Raw genomic sequence first — 11,191 nt, forward strand, 5'->3', positions numbered from 1 at the left:
AAGCGCAGTATATATATACTGCTAATATTGCGACACTCTTGAGTGATATGCCTCGGACCGGTTAAAATCCCCAGCTATGCTTTCTGGGTAAAGTGCGCCCTGGTATCCGCCCATATTCGCGTAAAGGAGGCCAAACGGAGCAGCTAGGCCCGGACGCAGGATCAAATGGAAAGTTCAATCGATTAATTTGCCCACTTTTTTTTTCTTTGTGCATGTTCCCCCTTGCTTTCTGAGACGACGTTAGACCGACTTAAATGCGGGCGTTTTGGTGTGAAATAGGAAATGCAGAGATCGTGTGAAACGGGAGGATTATCAGCTTGACTTATTTGGTCGCTACTTCGGACGCGGAACTCCACTCGCTAAAAGGTAAAACAAATGGATAAGATTATTACATGTGTGGCCCCTTTTGGCGTTTTCCTGCCTCGGACTGCTCGCTAATTTTTGTACGGGGGGCCACGGTGTCCGCTATGTAAACACTGAAAAATACCGTTATGGTGGAAATATTCATTTTCGTTTTTAGTGCAAACTACGCCCAATTGTTAAACCCAACGTCTGGCCCTGCAATGCAGACCTGAGGGGTTAGCCTGTCAATGGCGGCTTCAAAATCTGCACCCTTCCCCTTTGAATGAATGATAGTTGCTGTGTCCCGGCACACGGCGCAGACAAAGCTGAAATTGATTACACTTTTTACCCAAAACGCGTTAGGTTAGCTGAAAGTGGCTAGTTAGCTTACTTTTAAAGCTGTGTGTGGGTGAGCTCCAATGCTAAGCTAGCTAACAGCAAAGCGGCTCCACACAACCGTCCTGGCAACCCTGCGGCCACACAGCCGTGGATTTAAATCAAATTCCTTTCGACTATTAAGCCAGCTCTTGGTGTTTCTGCCCGCTTGAACAAAACACAGGGGGTTTCATTTAAATGAGCGGGGAGATGTGTTTTTAACCTCGGCTAATTTACAAAAGTGGCTAACTGTTACAAATTAGCTTGTTATTTAAATGGCTGCTAATGAGTCTCCCATTAGTCCTCTCATAGGGGTTGTCGTTCATTCATTTTTATTTCCCATAGGGTATAACCTGGCTGCTAGTGATTTAGTTAATAATAATAATAATAATAATAAAAATGTGCATATACACTGTGCCAGCCAGATGGTGTCAACATAAGACAAGCAGCAACCAGGAGTGGCATAGTGGTTACTCAGGAAATTATTTATTTTTCCATTTAAATTCCACAACATCATAACTTTCTCACAGTTTGAGGCAACACAGTGCAGTTCAAACAGTATCTATACCAAATGCCACTGCACAAACAAGCGTGAGAAATCTGAATTTACTCGCTGCATCCCACCACTTGCAAATTGCACTGCGTTCACTCATCCAGTTTCCACTTTCACTGACTAATAAGCTGAAAATTGACGGCGTTCACAAAGTTGATGCAAGTGCGAGCCTGACAGCGAGTTTCTGGAATAGTCCAACCTTATCAACTCGGGTAAAGATAAGACTCTTTCCTAATAGACAGCCTCACTTGTTCCATGTGTAAATCACGGACCGCGTTGGGCGTAATGTACAACATGCAGCAGATAATTTTAAGGGAGCGCTGAAAAAATGTTGTGAACACAAACAAGTGCACCTTTGTCAGGCAAATACCCATCAAGCCACATTCTGGTTTTTGTTTGTCTAGACATGGCAGTAATATTCAGTGCAACCCCTCCCTGGCTACCGGCTGTGCCGAGCCGTGAGCGGTGCGCACTGTAACTTCTGAAAAGGCCAGCTGCCACTATTGATGGGTGCTGCTCCACACAGCAGTCAGACAGCAGAGAGCCTCCCAGTTGCTTGTCAATTTTGGAGCCTTAATGTAACGTCATGGATTTCTGCCTGGGGTTAGTTTCTGTTGTGTGGCTGCTACTCAGAAAATGCCACTGAATGTGCTGCTGGGTTCAGATATTTGATTACATACACAGACGTTCTTATCTCCTATTCTGTTAACAGACTATTTCTGATATGAAGCTTCTTATACTTGTCTTACAGATTTTGACACTTTGTTTATGAATGTAAATGACTTTATCCCCCCCAGTGTTTATTTTCCCTCATTTGCACATAATCTCATGTTTCTCCCACATGTGTCTACTCAAATACTAGAATGAACTCTTTTTTTTTTTTTTTAAGTGGAAAAGAAAATAAACTTGATGGCGTGAAATCGAATTTTCCAGTGATTCAGCTGGGTCATTAAAATTATAGTTGTGTAATTTTTGAGTTGTTCCCTGGAAGTGATCTGGAGGTGATGTTCGTGCATCAACGTTTTCTCAATCCTGAGCATGCAGATTTTCCTCTGAGCAGTAAATGGAGCTGGATGGCAAAATTATTTAAAGTGATGATTCAGCACTCAGAGGAGGTTTTAACCATCCACAACAGATTTCTGTGGCAGAGAGGTTTAATCATCTGATAAATGCGCTATTAATTTCCAGGACTTGATGGTGCCCCAGAGGACCCGTTGGAAGTGCCATATGAACTATCCTTTAACATGTATCCCCTTTTCTTTGTCCTGCAGGTGAATCATGACAGAATATAAGCTGGTTGTGGTGGGAGCTGGAGGTGTTGGCAAGAGCGCACTTACTATTCAGCTCATTCAAAATCACTTTGTGGACGAATATGACCCCACAATTGAGGTAAAGAAAATGTTTGTGTGCAATAATAATGTTCATTACTATCTCTGTAGTTGTGTGTAAGTGTCAGGATATGGGGGGGACAGAATAAGGAGAAACTCCCTTAAAGTTGTAACAGGCTCTACTGGTTTAAGTTTTAAAAAGACACCAAACAGGTTTTAAAGAACTTTCCATGCATGTCTGCCTGCCTTGTTTCTCAGAGGGCCAGGCTATCGCAGAGTAAGTCTCATCACGATGTCAATCAATTATTGATCTGCTTTTGCGGGTTAGAGTGGCAACAGATAATTTAAAGATGGTATCTGAAAGTATGGCTGCTCACTGGATCGCATGGTAATCATTTGTGTTGGATCAGATCAAGTGTAGCCATGATGCAGCGTGATACAAAGCTGGAGTCCTTTGGCACAGTTGAAATGACACGCCTCAAATTACCTCAGTGTAATTTGAGGTTTGTTGGAAAATGAAGTGCCCTACTATGCCTGGAAAAGGATAATATTTAACTGGCGTCCTGTGACACCATTGATTAAAATCATGTTAATATTTTATGTCAATTTTATTGGAACGCTGTACAAAATGCAGTTAATAATTAAGCTAAAGATTACAGAAACTGATTTGGAAAGTAATTTTTGTTCTGCATCACTTCAAAGGGACTAAAACAGAATTATCCTTAAACTCTGTGATCTGATTGTTTTCTTAAACTCGTATTTGGACACTAATTCCACTTAATCCCATTGTTCTGACCAATCCCTTGCCTTTTTCAGGACTCCTACAGAAAGCAGGTAGTTATTGACGGAGAGACGTGTCTCTTGGACATCCTGGACACTGCAGGTCAAGAGGAGTACAGCGCCATGAGAGATCAGTACATGAGGACAGGGGAGGGCTTTCTCTGTGTCTTTGCCATCAACAACACCAAGTCCTTCGAGGACATTCACCACTATAGGTGAGCTAAGAGATTAAAGGTCGGCAGTCTGTGGACCTCGTGTGGATGCGGTGTGTCACAGCTAACATTTGGGGGTGTCCTTGTGACAGAAGGAGGTAAAGAAGTGCCTATGTAGTCACAGTGTCCCTCGAGTCCAGCTGGGAAGATTTTAATATAGAATTTTGTTCATATTGGTTTGATGGTTACATCACTTGCCATTGCATCATATTGTCCATGGCTGACCTTTGGATATATGAATGTGACCTTTTCACAGGCAAAAAAGTTGACTTATAAATCAGTATAACAATTTCTAGCTTCTGCACGTGTTTATTATTGTGACAAAAGAATGTCGCGTTAAAAAAAATTTCCTTTGTGTCTGTCCAGAGAACAGATTAAGCGGGTGAAGGACTCTGAGGACGTCCCCATGGTGTTGGTGGGGAACAAGTGTGACCTCCCGTCCCGGACAGTGGACACCAAGCAGGCTCAGGACTTAGCACGCAGCTACGGCATTCCCTTTATTGAGACCTCAGCCAAAACCAGACAGGTGAGAGTCCAGCCAGAGACGGCCACACCCTCTAGTCTACACCAATTCACGTGTCAAATCCACACTAAACTCCACTGCAGCTCTGTAGAGCATGTCGAAGCGTGATAAGTTGCATGTGGTCTCGGGGATATTGGCAGTCATCCCATAAAATTCCCTTTGATGTCAGTTTTTATTTTTATTATTTCTGGGAAGCTCTTGGTAATTTTGACATGTGTCCTTAAAAGGCTTCATAATCTTGGATCACAGAAAATGTGATTGAATCATGTGGTGTGGTTGATTTGTGTCACGTTCACTGTCTCTAATGGTCTCTCTTTTATTTTTTAAATTATATTGTTAAATTATAATGTTGCTTGGTTGTGCATCAGTAAATCCTCTTTGGTTAATTGCAGTTTTGTTTATGGGTGATCATGTAATCATTGCATGCTACATTGTCGTGGATATGTGAAATTGCATCATCATTAGGCCCACCTGCAAAGCATCGTGCAGTAAAAATAACCAGCCAATCAATGAAATTTGTGCCAAGGAGTCTGCATGAAAGGACAATCTGTTGGTAATAACTCAGGGGGTTAATGATTCTGCTCACTTGTTACCGTGAATGGGAGTTGGAAGATTTGCCGTGGTGTCACATCCAATGGTGTGTGTTGTGAACATGGCCTTAGGCGGCTGACTGGCCGATGGAGTGATGTGTAAACACTTTTTTTTTTTTTTTTCTTCCCCCTCCCGTCTATCTGACCTTGGGCGAATCACGGTTCCTTCTGGTGCTGGGAAATTAATGACACAATGACTCATTTCTTACAGCTTTGTTTACCTATTTCTATTGTACCTGCTGAGTGGAGCAGTAATTCACTGTCCCTGGGTGCTGTTTCTGTTGGACCACCAAAGGGCACTTGAAGATAATCTTTGTTTCTCAAATAAATGATTTCATCTGCCCTCTCTGGAAAATCAGATATGAAATGCAAAAATCAAAAAATATTCTCCTAATTAATGCACTTTTCCTTTATATCAGGCTAAAGAGATTAAAGGGATATGCCATCCTAATATTTCAGTGCCACTCGTTCATTGCAGGCTTGGAAAGCGACTTCAGCTTGTTTTGGGGGGTTTCTTTAGTTCAGTAAAAATGTAAAATAAGACACAAAAATCACCACAATCCACCCCTCCCTCAAAGTATTCCATGTATGTCGCAGGTGTTCGGCCAGAGTAGAGCTAAATACTTTGCTTTTGTCAGAGCTTTCAAATTCCCTGTTTCCACTAAGGCAGTTTAAGGCCTGATTTAGATCTGAACAACTGTGATTTAGTTGTTCCCATTTCATCAGCCAAAATAAATAAACAAAATGTTGGCACCAACACTTCAGAACAGTTTATGCCAAGGGACTGGATTATTGTGACCAACAAGTCCAACAACACTGGGAGTTCCCAATATCACTTTGAGAAATCAGGAGCTTGCTTCGATAATGTTAGCTGACCAACAGCTAGCTCACCATCTACCGTAACCCTGGTAACAAGAGTTAAGGTTGGCACGCTATTTCTAATTCTACCAATAGCTTATTTTCATTGCTCTTGTAAGTGTTTTTGTATTCAGTGGTGTAAAGACTTGACTCGATCATGGAAAAGTAAATTGTTCTGCAAGTTGAACCAACGCTGGACTGACACCAGCATTAGACGAGAACTAGCAAATGTGCATTGGTGGAAAGGGGGTAAAAGAGGCTCAAATTGGGTAATAGCAGTCCTTTGGAGGACATACTGAATCTAAAATGTTTTCCCATTGCATGCTTTGATATTAATGTCTTCCTTGAAAATGTGTCACCATTGGTTTTCAATCTACCACCTTCTCTCTTTATGGAGAGGAAAGAAATTGAGACTCTTTCCAAGCCTGCAAGAGGTGAGTGTTAATAATCACAATCTAGATTTTGGAATATCAGGATATTTCGATGACGAGGCAGAAAGGCCAGACATTGCACGCAGAACAGGCTTCGCTCCTTTGTTTGAGTTCATAACACATGCACGCACAGTATGTCCCCCCTGTGTTCCTCAGCATTGAGGAAAGTTGTGTTTCATACTGCAGAGAGTGGAAGATGCCTTTTACACTCTGGTACGGGAGATCAGGCTGTACCGGCTCAATAAGCTCAGCAAGGAAGAAAAGACTCCGCGCTGTGTCAAGCTTAAAAAGTGTGTTGTGATGTGAAATGGGTAAGTGTATGCAGCCGCGCACCCGCCAGCTCTGTGTGTGTGTTGTTAGTGGGAATTTGTGGAGAAAGGCGTTGGGAGAAAACACAGAATGAGAGCTGGTGCTTCATATGCTCTCAAAGCTAACCTGCTGGTTTCTACTGGGGCTGTGGTGAGGCTCTAACAGGAGGCTGAAACGGCTGTTGATTTCTTCCCTTTTTTTTGTTTCTCTGTATCGTGGTTGATTATTATCTAAGGCCCTTTTCACACTGGGTGCATTTATGGAGTCTGATCATAACTTCGATTGACCCCAGCTGGTATGCTTTCACACTTCTTTGGTCGTCGGGGTACACGTGCGTTATTCTTTCCTCATGAAGGTACAGACGTTGATTCTCGTTTCCATAGAGAAATGGCGCCGGTGCACATTTAGATGCATGTCCAAAAAAAAAATAAAAAAAGAGACTGATGTACAAACGGGCAGAGCCACGTGAACTCAACTGAGGTAATGCAGCCACCTGAACTCAGTAAAAAATTATAGGGAAACAAAACAAACGACCTTCTACAGCTCAATTGCAGAATTAAAAATGTAGAACAAGTGCTGCCTTCAAATGGAGTTGTGTTAACCACGTTCCCTTGCTTGCTGGCATTTTCAGAAATGGTGGAAGTAAATGGTAATTTAATATATTGTAATATAGATAGTTCTAAAGTTATGACTTAAAGTTTCCTCCAATGAGTTACCTGCTCGTTAGCTTGCTAACAGTTAGCCTCCATGGCTTTTGGATGTCAGCGGTTGCCTACGACTTATGCCATGTTATAACCACAAGTTCCATTTGAAGATGGCATAAGTAGTTTTTTTTTCTGCTTAAATGCAAAAGAGCCCTTTTTAGTTTTTTTTTCTAAATAGCCCAAAACATTAGAATGCATCTTCTTGCTAGAAAAGAAGCGCCTCAACGAGACCGCCACCTTCTGGCCGACTTGGTAAAGGATCCTTTGTTTAAGCCTGTGTTCAGAAAATGCGTTCCTACAAACCAAAGTTCCTGGCAAAGCATTCCCAGATCCAGACTAAAACTACCAGTGTGAAAGTGTCCTTATGTGCTGAAATCATCATGAATAAAGGGGTTTGGGCTGTTGAGCCGTCATGTGATTAAAGGAAATTTTGGTGTACCTGGGACTAAATCATGTGATGAAGTGTTTCCCTGGAGGAGGTGTGTGTTACGACACAGATCCAGTACGTTGTCAACAAAATGACTGTACGTGTTTGTGGGTGAAAACGTTTCTCCTTGTTGATAAAAATCCCTTCATCTTTCTTCTTCGCAACCTGAAGTCACCTCAGGCTCTTTACTCTACAGCTCCTTGCAGATTAATGTCACATTTATTGCACTATCCAAACTGTTCTGGTGCTCATGTACTTACCTCGACACTAGCTGCATTTCCATGGAGCCTGGTATTCTCCAATAATCAGAATAAGAGCTCGAGAGAGAGCATAAAGGCCCCATTTAAGCACCTTGGTCGGAAGAAATTGGCACATTGAAAGACCTAATCGGCTTGAAAGTGGTGGTTTAAGTTCTTTATGCTCTCTTTCAGGTTTTTATTTTGAGAATATCACAGGTTTGCTCACTTGACTGGAATCAGTTGATCTAAGGAAGATGTGATGCCATCTCTTGCTCATGAGTGGTGCTCTTTTCCTAGTACACTATTCCTGAACAGAATCCATTTTGAGGCAATTAGATTTACCAACTGTTCAGAAACAAACGTTTTTCACAGAGATGCAAACACGGGACAGCTTGTCCTGTGATTTTATTTACAGGACATTCAAAAACCTGTTGATTCTGAGGGAGAGAAAATGGCTCGTGTAATTGCAGCTACTGTCTGTCTGTGTTGCTGTCAGTGCAAACACTGCTGACTTTTACTCTGAAATACACATTTGACCTGTACTTTATTCACACAGCCTGAGAAATGAAGATTTTTTTTTTCTTTTTCTTTCTTTTTTGGGACATTTAAGCTTAATTTGTGGTTTTTAAATTGTACTGTGCAGTAGCAAATACAATGCCTCTAACAATGCCCTTTCTTTATTGTTTTCTTTCCAGGGCGTTGATGATGCCTTTTACACGTTAGTGCGAGAAATCCGCAAGCATAAGGAGAAGATGAGCAAGGAGGGCAAAAAGAAGAAAAAGAAGTCCAAGACAAAGTGTACACTTATGTGAATAATCACCCCTTTTCAAGACAGACTAAAAAAAAAAAATGTTGAACAGTTCAAGTAATACATTTTGTACATTACACTAAATTATTAGCCTCTTTCTGAATACCCACCATACTGAATACTAAACCTGACCTGAATTTTCTGCCTTTCTGTTCTTTGCTACTTGGACACCGATAAGCTTTGTTTTCAGTTTAGTGCCAGTTGCCGACATGTATTGGTCCAACAGCCGGATGATTTTATAGGATAATTTCACATAGCTGCATAGCTTGCGAGCTAATAGTATCACGGATCACATTTGAGTAAATTTTTTCCCTTTGCTTGAAAAGTCACGGCGTGCAAACATTCTGCAGTGTTTTTTTGCCGCTTTTTTTAAGTATGGGATGCCAAAGAATGAATTTTCATCCCACTCGCATAGTTAAAACGGTTATGAGGAAAGGACCAACATTCAGCCAGATGAGATCCAAATAATGTCCCAGCCACTGTGTAATGTTCCCATCTCTAATGACCTCTTGGTATGACTTGGTTATGTCACTGATAAGTATGCATGCAAACTCCTACTCTTCTCCGAACTTTTTAACACCCTAATTAGCTATTAATTAATTTGCGATTTGTCGATGCTTTGTACTGTGTGGGTAGTGATTTCCTGCCTACATGAGATGTTTTTTTTCTTTTTTTTTTTTTGCATGCATTGTGTCCTAGATGACATTACAAACTGCCTCTGGTTGATGCATTTAACAGAGACGGCAACGAGGAACTCTTTGACTCAAGCGGACGTCATACAGTCTGCTTTTTCAGGTTTATAATTAGTTGTCAATATTTTGTGAAAAAAGAATTTTGCCATTTAATTCAAATATCCCTGATGATTTTCTTTTTTTAAATACCCATTTTGTAATATTAAAATGGGGACTAGCAGGCAGATTTTGTGTTGGTCGTTTTATGTTGCAGGGATTCATGCCTTATTTGAGTCAAATTTCCTGCTTTCCTTTAGGCTCGATTGTGGGATTGTTTTGATTCATGCTTACGATAGTCATTTCATTGCTATTTGTTACAAAACAACGCCTCCTAAATGACTTCATATTTGAACAGAATATATTTAAGTTGAGGCTAAATCTGAGGATTCGCGTGTCTAGTAGCCGGCCATACAGGTGTCATTCTTGCACATTTTCCTAAGCTGTCAACTTTGTTTGCTAGCAACTGTCCAGGAAGCAGAATGCGTATTTGGTGTAAGTCACAGAGGTTGTTCAAAATGTTGTCCAAATGGATTTTCAGATTCTTTCTCGTCTGCGTTTGAAAGAGTTTTTAGATTCATTTGTTTGCTTAAGTGTTGAAATTGCTCGGTGGCCTGCCTTTCAACAGAAATGATTGTCCAGCTAAATAATTTGTCATTTTCTCTTACAAAACTTGCGTTTCATGGCGATGGAACTGGAATGGATGTTTAAATGAGGCAGTAATTGCCATAAAATTGGTTTTTAGAGAAAACTGACAGAATTTATTTAAAAAAAAAAAAAAAAAAAGTCCTAGTTTCTTTCTCGGGTCAACCCATATTTCACCTTTGTATTTACAATCTGTTCGCCTAGGGATTTTTTTTTTTTTTAATTTGCCTCTTATCTTTGCATTAGGTGCTACTTTTAGACGGTAGAAAGAGCTGAGACCACATTTACTTTGTCCTGCGTGCACACAAGAGATGCACGGAAAGGCTGTTTTAACGGGAGTAACGTTCTTCACAGAAAAATCCAGAAATGATGTTTTGTTTTCAGGATTAATGGATTTTGACCCAGTTTTATTATTACCTCTTTTATTCATGAAGTAGAATAATAATGTTAATGCAATTTTAATTATGGAACCCTCCTGTTAACAATACTGTTTCAAAAGTAGTTTTACTGTAATGTTTGAAATGTTCCTCTTCCTTTATTGTGTGCCAACAGCTGATTTCTGAAATGTATCATTTATACCTGGATCGTATTTTAACAACCTTTGTATAGTTGTGATACTGAAAGGTGCATATTTTGTAAATTGTGCTTCATTTCGTTGGTGTGTCTAAATGAATGTTGCTTTAATGGAGTTTCACTCCGCTCTGTGTATGTGACTAGAGTGTGTGGTTGGGTCCAGGTCTAGGGAAGTGAATGAATGACCACTTTACAACATACCTGTTGTGGGCAGTGTAGAGTGGTGATCTGATCTCAAATGAGTCTATTTTTTGCCATGAATCTCACCACTCCTATTTAATGTGTAATAAAGAACAAAGAAAAGAGGAACCAACCTTTTTCTTATCGTCTTCTGTTTCCCTTTCTCTTCATATCTCTGATTAATTAAGCCTTAATGATGCAATTTGCCGCTCCACATTACATCAAACTGGGGAATGTGATCATAATAATTTTATTCGCACTAATGTAGAGCAATATAAATGCTTGAAATAACATTTTTGTTTTAAAGAGCCATGCGTTTTGTTTTCATGCTCCACTCTTCGATGATCACATCAGCCTTTACCAGCAGGTGGCACTGTTCACCCACTTTGCCACGTCTGTTTCTATCTCGACCATAAAATCTATAAACTGGCCATTTTCCAGCTACTCACATTTCCAGACTGTCATTTTCAGCTTTTACAAGTCATGTATATTTTAAAAATAAACATGCACTAAATATATTCATATGAGAGAGAATAAAGGTCCGCCAGTCTTCTGAGCAGAAATGCTCCAACTCTATGAAATGGAT

General features: G+C 40.5%; 1 protein-coding gene across 2 annotated transcripts; it reads left to right on the top strand.

The window, feature by feature from the left end:
• Nucleotides 1-10,946, top strand: kras (v-Ki-ras2 Kirsten rat sarcoma viral oncogene homolog). Of its 2 annotated transcripts, XM_084554572.1 has the most exons (6): nt 1-366; nt 2,542-2,659; nt 3,415-3,593; nt 3,957-4,116; nt 6,179-6,303; nt 8,367-10,946. In XM_084554572.1, the coding sequence occupies exons 2-5, from the start codon at nt 2,549-2,551 to the stop codon at nt 6,296-6,298; spliced, it is 570 nt and encodes a 189-aa protein (XP_084410698.1). In that variant the 5' UTR covers nt 1-366; nt 2,542-2,548; the 3' UTR covers nt 6,299-6,303; nt 8,367-10,946. The 2 variants fall into 2 exon arrangements, with proteins under 2 accessions (XP_084410698.1, XP_084410699.1); XM_084554573.1 differs by lacking the exon at nt 6,179-6,303 and having other exon boundaries at nt 96-366; nt 8,367-10,942.
• The last annotated feature ends 245 nt before the right edge of the window (nt 10,947-11,191 follow it).

The sequence above is a fragment of the Chelon labrosus genome (assembly GCF_963514085.1).
Source record: "Chelon labrosus genome assembly, chromosome: 11".
Taxonomy (NCBI): domain Eukaryota; kingdom Metazoa; phylum Chordata; class Actinopteri; order Mugiliformes; family Mugilidae; genus Chelon; species Chelon labrosus.

What these genes read in the sequence shown, in the direction of transcription:
- kras (XM_084554572.1), top strand. Translation starts at nt 2,549, where the DNA reads ATGACAGAATATAAGCTGGTTGTGGTGGGAGCTGGAGGTGTTGGCAAG. An exon ending in AATATGACCCCACAATTGAG is followed by an intron (nt 2,660 to 3,414) that starts GTAAAGAAAATG and finishes TGCCTTTTTCAG; the next exon opens with GACTCCTACAGAAAGCAGGT. An exon ending in CCTCAGCCAAAACCAGACAG is followed by an intron (nt 4,117 to 6,178) that starts GTGAGAGTCCAG and finishes TTCATACTGCAG; the next exon opens with AGAGTGGAAGATGCCTTTTA.